This window comes from Herpailurus yagouaroundi, unplaced genomic scaffold (genome assembly GCF_014898765.1).
Source record: "Herpailurus yagouaroundi ecotype Mexico unplaced genomic scaffold, PumYag 353, whole genome shotgun sequence".
NCBI classification, from domain to species: domain Eukaryota; kingdom Metazoa; phylum Chordata; class Mammalia; order Carnivora; family Felidae; genus Herpailurus; species Herpailurus yagouaroundi.
This window is the reverse complement of record NW_024412570.1, coordinates 295,359-313,059: the sequence shown is the minus strand read 5'-3', so window position 1 is coordinate 313,059 and position 17,701 is coordinate 295,359. Positions and strand designations below refer to the sequence as shown.

Sequence of the window (17,701 nt, the reverse complement as noted above, 5' to 3'; positions counted from 1 at the left end):
TTTAATGAGTCGCTGATTTCTCTAATTCTTAAGTCTTGCTCTTTTGCCTTAATTTCCCTCTTGTTTTTCTTCTTCATTATTCCTATAAGTTTGTCCTCTATATCCCTGATTCTCTGTTCTGCCTCATCCATCCGTGCCACCGCTTCATCCATCCGTGATTGCAGCTCAGTTATAGCATTTTTAATTTCATTCTGGCTATTTTTTACTTATTTTATCTCTACAGAAAGGGATTATAATCTATTTTTGACCATTTTTAGCTAGTATTCTTATTATCGTGATTCTAAATTCTTGTTCAGACATCTTGCTTGTATCTGTGTTGGTTAAATCCCTGGCTGTCGTTTCTTCGTGGTCTTTCTTTTTGGGTGAATTCCTTCATTTGTCATTTTAATGGGAGAAAAGGAAATAATGTCGCAAAATTGAAATAAGATAAAATTACAAAAATATTAAAATTAAAAATTAAACACACACACACACACACAGAAATCGAATAGATGATGTTAGATCCTAGATATGTTTTTTTCTGGGTGTTGAAAGTTGTTTGACCGATTACAGAAAAAAAAAGGGAGGGAGAAAAAAAGGAAATAATTTGATAATTAGAAAAAATGAATACACTGAAATAGACTAAAATGATATGAAGGGAGTAAAATAGAGTTTGAAAAAATATACACAAAAGTAAAGAATATAGTAGAAAAATTAAGGAAAATATTTTTAATAAAAATTAAAAATAAATGTGATTTTTTTTCTTTTTATGTATTCAAGGAAAAAGAAATGAAAAGGAGAAAAAACATAAAAAAAGGAAAAAAGGAAATCTTTTGAAAATTCAAAAAGTGAATACACTGTAGTAGACTAAAAGAAAATGATGGAACTAAAATAGAATTTGAAAAAAATTACATAAAAGCAATCAATATATTATAAAATTAAATAAAATATTTTAATAGAAATTGAAAGTAAAATGAAGTTTTTCTCTTTCTGCTTCCAAGAAAAATAACAGAAACGATGATGAGAAAAAAAGAAAAAGAAAAAATAAGAAGGAAATTGTTTGGAAATTTGAAAAGGGAATACACTGAAGTAGACTAAAAACAAATGACAGAAGTAAAATAGAATTTCAAAAGAAATTACACAAATGTAAAAAATATAGTAATAAAAATTAAATAAAAATGTTTTTAATAAAAATTGATAATAAAAATGAATTTTTTCTCTTTCTGCATTTGAGAAAAAGAAAAGTGTAAAAGAGAAAAAGAAAAAAAAGAAAGAAAATTGACTAGATGAACCTGCTAACAGATTGAAGCAGGACTGAAATTACTTCGTTATCCCCTAGATGTCAGTCTATGTAGCTCTTTATAGTCAATAAACTAAGCCAGGGCAGTGAGACTTGTGTTCCTGAAGAGCCATGTTGGCCCCCTTGGGGGGGGGGGGTGCTCAGTGTAACGGCTCTGCTCTCCACTAAAAGGTGCAACTAGCCCCTGTGGGTGGATTGTTGAAGTACTTGTAGGTGTGAATGCACATGTGCAGGAGAGGTGACAATGGCGCCACCCAGCTACCCAGTCTGTTCTCCTGGATCAGCAATTGTGCACCCGTCTTCTGTCTTCAGCTCTCGTCCACTACCCGCTCCTTCACTCTCTGTACAGGGCCCCAGGCCGCACCTCTCTCCCAAGTTTTGTCTCAGATGGGCTGTTTTCCCCAGCCCCTTACGTCCAAAGGACTGTGGCTTTGACCTGTTCTGCCCCTCTGTGGGAGGGTCTCACCGAGCAATGGCTGAATAAGCAATGGCGAATTATTGGCTGCACCCAGGAACGCTTGCTGGACCCTGTTGTTGCTGGTGCCCCGAGACTGTGGTCAGGTGCCAGCCCGCCCCAGAAAAAGTTTGTGAGAGAGTGTAGCAACAGCATTTCAGGGATTATGGAAAATCACAACACACATCTGGCACCAGGCTTCACCCTAAATTACCTTGTTCCAGCACCAGAGAATGTGGCCATTTTCTGGGATCTGCTGGGAGCAGGTGGCTTTGGCAGTCTCCACCAAATGTCCTTACAGCAGTGGAACCTCCTCTCCCCGTGTGGCCTGAGAACATCCCAGACCCCTCTCTGTTCCTGGGTTTCTCCCTTCCCACCAGAGCACCTCTAGGTTTCAAGCTACAGAGTTGCAGCCTTTGCACTCCCCTTGTTTACAGTCTTAGTGGGATTTACACACTCTCCTTTCTCCTTTCTCCCTTTTTAGTTTAGTCCCTGTGGCTGTTTCCCATTTTCCACTTTCTCTCCAGCTGCTTTTGGGGAGGGGTGCTTTTCCTGTATTCTCCCCCACTCTCCAGGCTCCGTCCTCTTTCCGCCCACAAAAGCACCTCCCTTTCTGCAGCTTCTCGCTCCCCAAGGTCACCTCTCTGCACCACGTACTTGTGGAATTCTGTGATTCAGGTTGTGCAGATTCCTGTGTTAATCCTCAATCAGATTTCAAGGTGTGTAGGATGATTTAGTGTTGTTCTGGCTGTATTTCATGGACACGAGACACACAAAAATCTTCCATGTTGTTCCGCCATCATCAATTCCCCCATTGACTGCCTAATCTTCAACTGAGCTTTTGAGGATATCTTGCCACTCCCTTCTTGCCTACAGGTTTCTGTGGACACTTCTGCCATAATCTTTTTTTATCTTCCCATATTTGTTAGCAAACTCTTCTGTCTTCATGCTTATAGGTTTTTTTTTTAATCTGTGTATTTTGTGAATTTTACTATGTTATGTCTCAGAGTTGGCCAGCTTTTTTTTTTTAATTTTAATGGGCGTTTTCTGTGATTCATAGATGTAGACATCTGTTTCCTTCACCATTTAGTGGAAACTTTCCACTCTAATGCATTCAGATAAAACTTCTCCCCTTCTTTCTCCCTCTCTTCTTCTGGGACTCCTTTGAAAAGAATTTTATTACACTTTATGGAGTTGCTGATTCCCCAAGTATACGTTTGTGAGGCAATATTTTAATTTTCCTCTTCTTTCCTGCTTCATTTCTCACAAAATTTTATCTTCCATGTCACTTACTCATTCATATGCTTCTTTCTGCGTTGAGTTCATTATATCCAATCAGTTTCATATCTTGGTTACAGGATTTTAAAAATTTCAGCCTGACTGGGATATAGGTCTTTTCCATCTGCAGTCAGGGTATCTTCTTCTCTTTTAGGCTTTCCTCAAGCACAGCTAGTATCCTTATGATAGTTTTTAAAAGTTTTGTTTCCTTATGATATGTTTTAAATTCTGTTTGAGGCAAATTGTTTATATGTGTTTTAATTATATCCCTGGCAATGTCCTTTTATTGTTTTTCTCATGGAATGAATTCCTCCACCATGGTGTGTGTCTATGTCTCCGCTTTCTTAAGTGTTTTAGGAAAATCCTGTCATGTTTTATGCTTCTAGAGTAGTGTATTTATTGAGAAATGTTTATATACTGTTGAGGACCTGACATTCTGGAAGCATTTCTTGCATGTGCTGTGTACACTGTGCTGTCATGTATTGGCTGCTCTGTCCCTCAGGTCAGTCCTCTGCAGAGTTTTCCTTGCCTCTAGTGGGGAGTTTTTCAACTTTGTCCATAGTGTTGTGAGTTTTAACTAGGTGAGTTTGTTCTCATTATTAAAAAAGGCTAATTCCTATCTCCCCTATAGGTGAAGCTATTCCTCACTATATGGTCAGTAGACTTGGTGCCTGTGTGGGTATATGGTGGTCTTTGGAGGGAGGGGTGCAATGGTGGTCTGGGTTCTAGGCACTCTTTCCCTAGTAAGGAAGCACCTGAGGAAGGCAAGGGGGGTATAGCTTGGTGTCAATGGCTCAGTATCTACTGGGGGGTGTTGTGCTGCTCACTGAATTATGTCCATGATAATTGGTGGGAGGAAATATTGGCATCGGCTCCCCCTCTAGTCCCTGCAGTTGGAGTTCCCAGCTACCCCTGTTCAGGAAGCCCTCCCACAGAGAGAACAATCTGTACTCATGGGTCCCAGGCTTGCTTCAGAACCCGGCCTTCACCCTGTCTGTGTCCAATCCATTGGCCCACCTGGCAGCTCAGAGCTCTTATGTTTTATCTCAGGAGCTCTAGCTGGGTTTGAATACACCAAATTGTATACTCAATATGACAGGGACCCCACTGATCCTCTGGGAGATTGTCTCGCTGTGTCGTGGCTGGAGCTGGTTATCCCAGAAGGGCAGTTGCATGAACACTAGGGGATTGGAGTTCATGATGAGGAAAAACAAGAAGGCAGCATTCAGTTAGCTGCTCTCAGCAGAGGCTCCTGTACTAATGACCAGGGCAGTGCAATGTTGCCTGTCAACTCTCCTGCCCCACAAGAGGCAATGTCCTGGCTCCCAAATAGGGGATCTTCAAACCGCAGCAGTCCCTATGGGCCTCGTGGCTCCTCCACAGCAGCATAGCTATGCCCACCCAGCTCCACCCCAGTGATGGCTTGGACTTCTAAATCTTCAGTCTTTGAACTCGACATTTACAGCTGGTTGACGTGTCATGATTACCTTTATGTGTCATCTTGACTGTGTCATGGGTGTCCAGAATCACGACTGTTTCTGTGTATGTCTGTGATGAGTTAGCAGAAGAGACTGACATTTCCATCCATGGTTTCTTTCTGTCTGGGCATCACCCATTCCATTATAGTTCTGAGTAGAATCCGTTGCAGAGAGAGGAAGAATTCCCTCATTTTTACTTCCCATGTGCTTGTTTGAACTGGAACATTAATCTCCTCCTGCCCTTGTTCTTAGAGTTACATCATCAGCTCTGCAGGTTCTGAGACTAGACACTAGTTCAGAATCAGGCGAGAATTACACCACTGGTTTTCCTGGGTCCCCAACTTGTGACGGTAGATCATGGGAAATCTCAACATATTTTGTCTTGGAAACCAATGTTCTTTGGGTTCTGTTGCTCAAGGGAATACATCACTAATACATGAAGATGATTTATCTCTTGTTTAGAGGAATTGAATAGAGCTGTATCTCATTTAAAGTCCTGAGTAGCAAAGTGCCATGAAGGAAGTGTCACGTTGTTTGATTGGGATAAGGGCTGGGTGAAGATAATGGGGAGCTGTGGGATCCTATGGTCCTGGCTTCACAGGGAGTGCATCTGGGACTCATGTAAATGTTCAGCTATTGTGTCTCAGGAAATCTGTAATTCACTCATGTTGAGGGGCAGGAGTAAGCAATGCAAACAACTGTGTCTTTGTGCATGTTAGGGTAGTTTTCCTATGACAACAATGATCTATTTCACACAGTTAGTAGGTAAACACAGAATCCTGTGTCCAGAGAGGCTCCCTGGAGAAACTGCTGTGTGGACAGGAAGCCCCAGACCCTGATAGGAAACCTGCCTGTAACCTCCATCTTCACCTGCTCCTGGCAACACAAAGCAAAATTGTGCATAGTGTGCACTCCTTCGTGGTGATGATCCCTTCCTGCAGGGATGTTTGTGTCTGGGCTCCCAGTGAGGTACCCTCACCTTGTCTCTTGCACAGTAATATGTGGCCTTGTCCTCGGCCCTCAGGTTGTTCATCTGCAGATAGAGGGTGTTCTGGGTGAATCGGCTCTTCACGGAGTCTGCGTAGTATGTGCTACTTCCATCATCATAAATATATGCGACCCACTGGAGTCCCTTTCCTGGAGCCTTGCAGACCCAGCTCATTCCATATCTACTGAAGGTGAATCCAGAGACTACACAGATGAGTCTCTGGACCCCCCAGGCTTCACCAGGTCTCCCCCAGACCCCAACAGCTGCACGTCCCACTGGACACCTGCAGACACAAGACATGTTGGTCAGGAAACTGTCACACATCCACTGGTTCTCACTCATATCCACTCACATGCTCTGTGTCTCTCGTTCACCATGAATTACCTTTTAAAAGAGCAACCAGGAACACCCAGCCAAACACAAACTCCATGGTGAGGTGTCTGTTCTGTCCTGATCATAGAATGGGAACACCTGTGACTCCCGGGCTGGGGGCTCCTCTCCCAGCTGCAGAGTCTGGGATGGGCTGGTTTTATCAACACAGAAATGACCCCATTTGCATGTGCTCTGACATATATATCAAACCCAAGACTTTGATTTGATTCTTTAAAAGTGAACGACAGGGTTTGGGACGCACTTGTAGTTTAGTTTGTGTAGATGGTGCTGTGACAATATAAATAATTCCAATCAGAGAGCACAGGTATATTTGCAGGCGTGTGTGCATTTTTCCAGGTCTTTCATCAACAAAGGTCATTTTCACTCTACAAGTGTTTTACATATTTTTTGAAATTTAATCCAAAATTCTTTATTCTGTGTCATTTTCACTTGTATAATTTTGTTATTTGTTTTGCATATATTTCCATGTTGGTGCGTACAATCACAGGTGCCTTTTTGGTGTTGTTGTTCATTTTGTATCCTGCAATTTCCCTCATTGTTAAAATTAGTTCTAAGTTTTAGTGGTATCTCAAGTGTTTTGTTATGTTTAAGATCATGTCATCTGCAAACAGGTAATTTTTCTTCCTTCCTACTGATTTAAATGTCTTTTATTTTTTTTATTCCCTATTTTTTCTGGTTACGTCTTCCAGTTGTTGGAGAAGAAAGCTTTTCCCTTCTTTTCTTCTGGGATTTAGACAGTGTAAGGATTCAATTGACATAAGACACATCTACAGGAGAGACTAAATTTCATTTTGTAAGTGCATGGCCTTCCTAATGATATGACACCCAGAAAAAGGACAAAGCAGGTGGCCCTTGTGACTTTCAGACAACAAAACATTGGATTTGGCAAGAGTTAAGTTTGGGGTATTATGTTAGTCACCAAGTAACTAGGCTTGTTTGCACAGCCTTCTTGTGCCTGTGTCCTTATTCTGGTGCTAAGGATGGTTCTTCCCTCTTGGTATATGGAAGGGAGATGTATATCCTTCTGTCAAGGGATGATGGAGAGTCTGAGTGTACTTGGACTATTTCTCAAGTGACTTTCATCCAAATAAGCAATGTGACAAGATGACATAGTTTGAGGTGGCATATGTATTCTTCACGTTATCATGGGGAATACTTATGTTAGGGGTGACCATCATTGCCTGGCTCCTGATTTGACAGGAAAGCCTTCAGCATTTTACCGTTCAATATGCTGTCAGGTGTGGGCTTTTCATAGTGGCTATGATCATGTGGAGGTAATCTCCTTCAGTTCCTTTTTAATTGGGTTATTTTTAATTGATGAACATATGTTGAATTTTGTCTAATTTTTTTTGAATCAATTAAGAATAGCTTTGATTCAATCATTCCCTCTGTTAATGGAGGACATCACATTTATGCAACTGTGTATATTGAAGGATCCTTGCATCCCTGGAGTGAATCACACTGGATTATGTTGTATGGCCCTCTCAATGTTCTGTTGAATTCAGTATGCTCAGATTTTGTGAAGGAATTTTGCTTGTATGTTCATTTGAGATAGTTACCTGTAGTTTCCCTTCTTCTGGTGTCTTTCTTTGGCTTTGGTGTGAGAGCAATGCTGTCCTCACAAAATGCATTTGGGAGTGCTGGTTTTTATCAGTGGTTTGTAATAGTTTGAGGAACATTGGCATTAATACCTCTTTAAATACTTAGTAGAAGTTTTAATAAAGCTAAGGACTCCTATGCAGATTATTTGGAAGGTGAGGTTTTAGCTAGAGAAATCTTATTAATTTTTCTTTTGTTCATTTTGTAATTTTCCATGAAACAGTCTTGCTGGACTACATTATGGCATAAAATGTGTAATTTGTTCCTGGTGATCTAATTGTTGGCCTATAAATATCTAAGTTTTTCTTTAATGATCCTTTTCATGTCTTTAGTTCAGTTATGTCTCCTCTTTCAATTCTGATTGCATTTGTTTGAGTCTTCCCTATTTCCCCAGGCTACCTATTTTTTTTCAAATTTTACTTCCTTTTCCAAATACAAATTTTTATGTAATTGATTTGTTTTCTGTATTTGTGATAGACTCTACTTTCTGTCTGCTTTATCTTTTTATGTTATTTTTATGTTTCTCTTGTTATGTCAATAAAAATGCCAATGAGTTTTTTAAGGAACCTGAAAAATATACAATTCATATGAAAGCACACAACACATGGAAGCAAGAAAACAATCATGACGTCGAGAGAACCTGGAGACATCACACTTCTCTCTTTCTAAAGATATTGCAGAGGTACATTAACCACAACAGTGTGCTGCTGGCATCAAATGAGACATTTAGGCCAGTGGAGCTCATTACGGAGCCCAGAAGTAGAAGTTTGCAGATGCAGTCAGCAAATCCTCCACGAGATTTCCAACAATGCACAGTGAGGGGAGGATAGTGTCTCTTAAACATAGTGTTGAGTAGGGGCACCTGTGTGGCTCGGTCAGTTAAGCATCCCACTTCCACTCAGGTCATGATCTCATGGTTTGTGGGTTTGAGCGTCACATCAGGCTCCTGCTGACAGCTCAGGGCCTGGATTCTGTTTCTGCCTCTATCTCTGTGCCTCCCTACTCATGATCTGTGTCTCTCCCTCAAAAACAAAGTAAAAATTAAAAAATAGTATTGATATATACATGCAAAATAATAACATTTGGCCATAATCTTGCTTCATACATATACATCGACACAAAAAAATCTCAAAATGGGTGAAGGATTAAGAAGAACACTTGAACCTAAATGCCTTCAAAGAAAACATGAAAGATAAATATGATGACATTCACTTGAGAATGATTTATTTGATATAAAAGCAAAGTCACAGAGAACAAAGCAGGCAAGGGGGACTATACCATACTAGAAAAGGGGCAAGCAAATATTTGCAGAGCTAGAAGGCAGTCTATAGGAGGGTAGACATTACAATAAAAAATATTAAAAAGGAGTTAATATCCAAAATGCAGGAGGGACAATAAGGTGTTCTCATTTCCCTGCCATCAGACCACACCTCAAGCTTCCCCCTTTCCCTAATGGAGACCCACCTTCATTCAAAGTGCTCCTCAGAGGATGAGTCTTAAAGATGTGCCCACTAGTGTCTAGGCCTCATATGCACACGAGGATGGAATGTGTCTAATGCTTAGCTTGTGCTCTAGGTGCCTGGGAAAGGTACTGGCACCTGCCACAAGTAGCCACATGCCCTGTCTTGCTGCAGCGGGAGGACCTGACCCTGTGAAAGATTCTGTTACCACATGATGTTCTTGCTTTACCTCCTCACCATGTAACTTGTGAGTAAAGAAAGAACATAATTGATTCAGATGGCAATCAAAGCTACTGATTTGTACAATGTAGGAGCCATAAAGTCTTTTGTCATAAATTCCGCATCCCCCAACCTCCGTCCCTAACTGAGCTGGCATTCATGCCTCAATCCCTGGTGATGAAGATGCATTACTTGAATGAACATTTGCTCAACTTTCTTGGCAATGCCATTGCGCCCTCACTTATACTTTCTCTTTGTGTGTATGCTTGGGGAAGCCAACGAAATCGGGCTCAATATTTCTCCAAGTTCTTGAAGCCGACTTACATTCTGTACCTGCACCCAAGCCTGCACTCTTGTTCAGTATGTCAGTGTCTGTCATTCCATTGCCAAAGGGGCAGGGAGCCTTGCAGACGCCCCCACCCTCCTAAAGCACCAGCCAGACAGGACCATACACCCTCCTGTCTTGTTGATGTCCATAGTTGCAAACAGCTACTACCAACTAGGAGTATGTCACCATGCTTCAAATGTCCCCACGAAGTGTCTTGTCAGTTTTTCGCATCCCTCTCACCAGTACAAAAATGCAGTTGCATAAACTTCTAAGGAAACCTGGCTATTGATTCCTAAAGCCCCCTAACTTCACTGAACTTGCTGTATCTATATGAGCCTTTCACCCCTACCTGATGCTGCCACAGATTCCTTTTCATGGCTTTCTGAGGCATTAACCTACTTTAAAGCATTAATATTAGCTCTGTGCACACCCCGAACTCTCAGCTGAATATCAGTAATATGTTTCACCTCTCATTCCATGGAATGCAGCGGCTGCAGGTATCCTGTGACAACCTGTGCCTCTAGGATATGTCCTATAACTTTCTTCTCATGAAAATTAGACCTTGGGCCATCAGGCACCACTGCATGCTTTCACCCCCCACAGCTGCTGTCTGGATACATTAAGATCCCCGCTCACCTCTATGTTCCTTTCTGACAAATTTGTAATTCCCAGGCCCACCACCTACCTATCAGCTGGCCACTGACCAACCCCTCCATCATCTTGTGTCATGTTAACACTTTAAATCCCCCTATCCCACTCCCCTCCCTAAAAAGGGAGACACAGGGCTCCTGGGTGGCTCAGTTGGTGGGCCTCCTACTTAAGCTCAGGTCATGATTTCGTGGTTTGTGAGTTTGAGCCATGCATCTGGCTCTGTGCTGTCAGCTCAGAGCCTGGAGCCTGCTTCAGATTCTGTGTCCTCCTCTCTCTCCGCTCCTCCCCCACTCACACTCTGTCTTTCTCTCAAAAATAAATAAACATTAAAAAAATTTAAAAGGGGAGACCCTACTTCATTCCACACAATTGCCCTCAGCTACATGAATGATTTCTGGGATATCTGGTGGTCAACCCTGACTTCTATTTAAAAATTTTTTTTCTTTAACATTTATTTCTTATTGAGAGACAGAGAGACACAGAGTGTGAGCAGGGGAGGGGTAGAGAGAGGGGGAGACATAGAATCTGAAGTAGGCTCCAGGCTCTTAGCTGTCAGTACAGAGCCCGATGCAGGGCTTGAACTCACAAACTGCGAGATCCTGACCTGAGCCTTAGTCCATAGTTTAACCAACTGAGCCACCCAGGTGCCCCACCCTGACTTCTATTTTGTGATTGCTTCTGTATGTGGGGAAACATAGGAACCAGGCAGGCCAGTGTCCCTACTAGAAGTACTCCAGGTGTCCTCTCTGCCTGCTGTAAAATCAGTCTAAGCCACTGCGCTCCCAGGTTTTCCCAAGCTTGCACATCCGCAAAGGGAAAGACCACCACTATTCACAGCCATTCCAGACATACTCTGGAGTCTTCAGGGCTGTTGGCAACCTCTAGAAATCCCACAGCTCCTAACCCCCATGAGTACCAGAGGACATTTTTCCAGCAGACATGTAATTGCTGCCTTATTGCACACAACTGATCTTACTGCTAAAATTGCTAATAGTCACTCTCCAGCCCAAACTGTGAGGAGACTGATGCTATCTGTCCAGTGACTGACAGAGCTCACAAGGCTGTCAAATACACAGCAAAAAACACAGGCCCCTGTCCTTTCCCCCACTATAGAAGCCTGTCTTTATCCCCAACTTGGACTATTGTTTATCATGTAAGTTCCTCACAACGTGAAAAAGACAGGTGGACAGATAGTGATTAGATGGGGTGTACATTGGGGTTTAGTGGGCCTGCTGAGGCCACATTCTTCTCTCCTTTGGTCTTGCACTAACCCCAACAGATGGGATAATTAAGAAAGTGAGAGACAGCGGGTTCTTCCCAGGCATCCACTAAACCTCTGACTAAATTATTTCCCAGGGCACTACTTGTAAATCTCTCCAAGTTCCGTATAATATCTGCAGGCCTCAGGGAGTCCCTCTAGCCCCTCCCTGCCCACTGGGGCTCTCCAGATGGATTTGACAAATTGGCTTCCTCTTTGGTTAATGGCTGCATGTTTGGTGGATGGACTGATGCTGTCTGACTGGACCTGCCAATGCCACGACCCTGGTAAAGAATGTGATGCCTGAAATGGTCCCTGGTTTTCCCATTCCATTATGGATTTAGCCAGACCAAGGAACTCACTTCAGCACATAGACAAACTACCTACTTGGAAAGACTTGGGGGTATTCGTTAGAATTTCATACCCCACATGATCTTCAATCATCACAGAAGAGGAAGATGAGGATATGAGGATTAGGGAAACATATATGGAACATGAAAAACTAGACACAAAGTCCTTCAGGAAAAATCCATCTGCAAACTTTCCTGGAACGTCTAGAATCATTGTCCTTGGCCCTTAATGAGATTTGGAATGCCCCAGATAGCAGGCAGGGACTGAGCCCCTTTGCAATTGTATTTTAGAAAGGAATGCTTAACACTTTCATTACTGATTGAGTGAACTTTATAACTGCTATGACCAAGTTGATGCCATGCATATCCAGGACCAAGAACTAACTGGTACACTTGGGTCATATCATCCACAGACAATAAGAACATGGCCTGTGCCACTGACAAGTCTTACCACCCCTTCTATGGAATATGGAAGGCACATCAAGTCTTCAGAGAGCACCCAGTGCCACCTCACTGGGGAGCACCTTATGACGAACTGCTAACCGAATACACTGCCATGAAAATTAGGGAAAGATGCCTCTCGATTCATGCAAGCTGCACAAAATAGTTCCAGAAAATGCCATCGTCAAGACCCTGGATGGCCATCCCCACGATGACCATAGGTAAGGATTCCCAGAGCCAATTCCCAGGCTCCAGAAGCACATGGGATCACATAGTAGGTCATGGTTCAAGAAACTGCATTTCTACCTAGTTTCATTTTCTGGCTTTCTCCTGTCAGGAAAACAAACTTTTAAAAATTGAACCTGCCCTTTCCCCACTATTAAAAGACTGACTACATTTCCTGCTCTCCCTCTGAACCTCTACAACTGTCTGTCTTCAGACTGCATCTGCCCCATTCAACTGTGTGGTTATCTCAGCAGGTCAGACACAGACCCTTACACAGGTTTTCCAAGTCCTGTCTACAGTAAATAATCAGTCTGATTGTCAATTGTTTTGACATCAGGATAGTAAGTAAGCCCCAAAAGTAGTGTTATTTCCTGCCAATGCAAGCAGGTGAATGCACCATGTGGATGGACATATGGAAGGGTGTGGTATCCACAACCAGCACGACAATGTCACTCTGCCTTTCCTTCCACTGCATTGATTGGGACCACAACTTTGATGGAAGCTTCGGGATGGTCCTTTGCTCAGGTGAAGTATTGGGAGAGAATATTTCCCTTTGTATGAAGACAGTCATGGTGCTGGCTTCTCTCTCTTGGTGACATAGCAAGGCAACCTGGTGCCAGATGGTCACTGGGTGCTCCAGCATAACCCCCATGGCACAAACACTTTCCAGATCCCAAAATGTTTCATTGGCACTCAGACCACCTGTGCATCAAGTGGCATAGCTCAGCCACTTCCAGGTAAGGCTGCCTAACAGCACAAGTCATATGAAAGTAGGCCGAAAATCTGGAGTAGCTCAGTCAGGTGACAAAACCCACCTTATAGCTGCTGACGGACTGCTGGTCCCATGTCTCACAAACGTTCAGGAATGCATGATAATTGACCAGTGACAGTGACCCTCAATTGCCCAGACCAGTCGGAACTCATGACAGGCTCTACATGAGCTGGTCAGCCTAACATCTTGGCACTGTTTGGGCTGTTAGGAATTCCCAAGACAGCTGGGTAGAGATGTACAGGTTGAGAGCAGACTGTGGCTGGGACTCCTTGGTCATCGATGCTGAATGGGACATACTGGCTAGCTCAGTCATGACAGAGTCTCCCCTGTGGCCCTTTAGATACTTTCAACTGCCTAGACAGTCTTGGGAATGTGAGCCATCTTATGGACAGCTGGGAATTTACATTTCAGTTGTCAACTGTAAAGTGCCACTTGTTAGGAGGGGGCTTTAATGCCTGTCAAGTAGGCAGACTGAAAGGAGAAACGGCATGTTTAATGACCCCTCCTCTTCAGTAAATATTGATTATGGGCTGCAATTACTCAGTCCTCTATTGCACACAATATTGATGTATATATACTGTCTTATTTGGGTGTGTGTGTGTGGGGTGCAATTTGCAGTCCTACAGACTCCTGATATTAGCTCCCCCTGAGGAAGTCCAGGCACTGGGTTTGTTCCCATTGGCCTTGATGGCATGTGAGGGCATCCACACCATTAACAAGACAATGCAGGGTCAAAGGGGCCACCATTGCTAAAAGAGATTCAGTAAGTATTCTTCCAGTAGTGACATCAAAGGGATGTTGAGACCCTTCTACTATACCTCCCTTTACCTCATAAGCTAAAGGGCACCACACTTATATTTGGAGGGGTTCCTGGGAAGCAATATACCTTGGCTTCAGGGTCAATAAGAGAAATAAAGTGTTGTCTATGTCTGTGTCCTACAGGGTAATTACAGAATATACAGGCAGTGTTCCCAGGAGTAAGGACATACTCCACAAACCTCCGGGTCCCTAGGCAGGGGCCTTGGCATCTCCCCACCTACTGGGATCCCAGCTCCCCCGTACCAGGGCTGTCATGTCCAGAGAAGTGATGGCATCCACCCAAAGGGTAGGAACAGCATTCTCTTGAAGATCCAAAATAGTCTGATCAAAGTTTCTGACTTGTGTTTGGGCTGTCATGAGATTACATTAGGGACCCCGATTCTCAGAGCTGCCCATAAAGAGAAGTGTGGGCATCATCTCCAGAGCAAGAGAGCTGGGTTGAAGTGCCACCCCTTGAATGTGGCAAAAAGAGGCCCCCAAGCTCCATATGCCGCTGGGACACTCCTGTGGCCTATCTTTGGAGGTGGTGAGCCATCAGCCTTTGCAGCAGAGAAGTCTTGGGCTTCTTGAAAATTCTCCTTTTCACATTTGACTATGGCATACATGCTAATTCCTGCTACACTAAAGCTGGTATTTCCATGAATTGTATTGGCACAAGGCTTAATCAGAGTGGTCTTTCAAGAATAACTCCTTAGGGGCGCCTGGGTGGCGCAGTCGGTTAAGCGTCCGACTTCAGCCAGGTCACGATCTTGCGGTCCGTGAGTTCGAGCCCCGCGTCGGGCTCTGGGCTGATGGCTCAGAGCCTGGAGCCTGTTTCCGATTCTGTGTCTCCCTCTCTCTCTGCCCCTCGCCCATTCATTCTCTGTCTCTCTCTGTCCCAAAAATAAACAAACATTGAAAAAAATTAAAAAAAAAAAAGAATAACTCCTTAGATTCTGTTGTCAAGTGCCTCTCCTCCAGGTTGGAAATGGACAAGGGCTCATGGGTGCATGACATAAGGCAAAAAAAAAAAACAAAACAAAACAAAAAAAAAAAAACCACAACCACTGAATTGTCCCCATTGTATCTTAGAGTTGGATTGCGTCACCTGAGCTTGACCTCTCCCAGTGGGCCTGTGCTGTCATGCCACAAAAATCCATGTACTGGGAATCAGAACTTCTTTCTTCCTACCTCTGTGGGCTTTGGGGCCCTGGGAAGCCTCTTCCTCAGAGCCTTCCCCTTTTATTTGGTCTGTGTCTCCTGACCTGTGCCCTGGTGTGATTGTCATAAGCACTTGATACAGTGAAAAGACTGAAAGCTCCACATGTTGTCTGCAAGTAAACAGGCTGTTGATACATTGAGCTTTTCAGTGATTTATGAATCTGGGGGACTTGGACCAATCCAGACAGCTGCAGCATATCAAGTGCTTAAAACAACAGCTTGGAGCTAATTATGAAGACCCACAAGAACCAATCAATGTCCTTGTCTCCCTCCCTTTGGACAAATGATTCCAGGAAGCCTTGCATTTCCATGATTATATAGTGCCTGTCAACATTTCTGTCTCTCACGCTGGTCCTTGGACATGTTGGTGTAGTGGATCATGACAGGGAAAATTTGGGATAGAAATTAGCTCTTCCCAGACTCGTGTTCTGTGGCCTCCCACACTGAGGTGTCCCACTCAACACCTGACAGGTGGGAAGCCATTGGTCACAGCAGCGAGGATTTCAGCAACTAGGGGGAGCTTGTCTTGGCCAAGACCTCCACCCTGGATGCCATGATGCTTCTTGTAGATTTGCCTCCATCACTAGCTAGGGCTGGCTAATCAGACACAACACCATTGTGCTGGCCACAACACAGTGGACACAGTAGCGGGTGTCTTCTTTGACACTAATCTAGGAACACTGTCCTCGGTGTCCACCTCCTTTGGAGGTGAATAGGAAATACACACCTCTGGAACCCCAGACTGGTGCCTGCTTGTTGGTCTCTGCAGGGAGTCTGACCTTTTATGGCTCTGATAACTTATGATGGGAGTTTCTGGCAAAACCTGGCATCAGCCCAAAGACAGCTACAGACCACCAGCAAACACTAGCTCCTTCCCAGAACAGCTGAGATGTGGGTGTGAGGAATGAGTGAGCCATTCTCAGTACTAACGCATTGTTGGAAGTCACCACCTAGGTCCCCAATCCCATATTTGGGGACAAATGTGTTGGGGACCCCAGCTGTTGTACAGAATTAAGAACATGTAGACTGTGTCCTGCTGAAGGAAGAGGCAAGAGCCATTGCTCAGGGGGTGGACAGGTGGCTCCCTAGGCATCTGAGCTCTTGCTTTGGGTACATGAGATGCACGGGGCCCTGCTGAATCAAGGTGGAGTTTCAGTGCACCCCCAATAAAGGAAATGGAGGCACAGGATTTATGACTTATAGAGCCCAGAACAAGGGGGCATAAGGACCAAGGGAAGGACAGGTCTCCATCCCACATTCCCAGTGATAAGGACATAGAAAACAGAGTAGCAAGTACCTGACTACTTGAGAGTAGATGGGGCTGAAGTCTCTAGTTTTCACAGGCTCACCTCTGTGTGGTTATTCGAGAAGGCACTCGGAAAACCAAAGTTGGAATCCTAGGCAGATCCTTATCTAAGGTTAAACTCATTGAAAAGTAGGCAAGAGAAAGAGAGCAGGGATTCACATTCACCAGGCTCCCTCTGGATGCCAGAGTCATCCATAAGTACTTGTGCCTACCTTTCTGATTCATTTCACTTGGTGTTCCTTTAAACCTCATGGTCTCAGTCTCCCACATTTGGAAATTTGTTCTCCAGGGAGGCACAGCTTGTGCTAGGTGGAACCTAATGCCAGTCCCCATTCCCTCACAGCCCACATACATCCCAGTGTGGGACAGGCAGTGTGGGTGGGTGATAGCCCACCAATACCCTGAACACACGTTGGGACTGGGGGAAGACAGATTACCTGGAGAATGAGAAAATGTTAAGTGTGCAAGAGCACAGTTTTGGAGAAAACTCATGAATTTGTCCCTAAAAGAGCTTGTGTCAACTTCTCTTAATTCTGGAAGCGTATACCTCAGTTCAAGACACAGATGCTGACTCAGGTCCTCTGAAAATAATCTCAGGCTATGTTTGGGCTCTTGGAAGCTTTGACATATACATAGAGTGCACAACCATGCAGTTTTTAAGTTTCATTTCAGAGTTTTCATCAGTGACCCATGAGAAACCTGTGTCAGATCTGTGATGTTCCTGTGGATCCCTGTGTCTCTCACAGACCCTGGAAACATGGATGTCAGCTGTGCTGCCTCATTACTGTATTTTCACACAGGCACCAGGTGATTTGACTATAGTTGTTCAGGGGTCTGGAGGCTGAATTATGGGTTGTCTTCACCAACAATCGCTCTCTTAACTTTCTTGGTGTTGACAATTCTGACATTTGTGGCAACACCACAAGGAATGCAGCTATTATGGTTTAAACGGGACCAAAAGCCACTCTGAGATATACCAGGGATTCAGGACTTTGCCTGACTGGCCGCATTCTTCTTGGAGGCGTCCACTCTCTTTGCTCCCACCAGTGCCTCGTCCAGTGCACCATGGAGGATCCCAACCTATGTGGCAGTGGCAGTTCCTGTTATGGTTGCACATCCTTCTGTGACTGTGAATGTGACTGTTACATTTCTCCGGGATACAGTCATAATTCAGCTGAGCCCCACTGCCATTGGAGTAGGTAT

The 17,701-nt window shown here is 43.9% G+C and overlaps 1 pseudogene and 1 gene segment (V, D, J or C); both read right to left on the bottom strand.

The window, feature by feature from the left end:
• Positions 1-5,468: 5,468 nt before the first annotated feature.
• LOC121021905 (immunoglobulin heavy variable 3-23-like) lies at positions 5,469-5,973 on the bottom strand (annotated as a pseudogene).
• Positions 5,974-17,482: 11,509 nt separating this feature from the next.
• Positions 17,483-17,701, bottom strand: part of LOC121021904 (immunoglobulin heavy variable 3-23-like) — a 72,912-nt gene continuing 72,693 nt past the window's right edge. Inside the window, 1 exon segment of the V gene segment in view lies at positions 17,483-17,578. Within this exon segment, the coding sequence occupies positions 17,483-17,578 (96 nt within the window).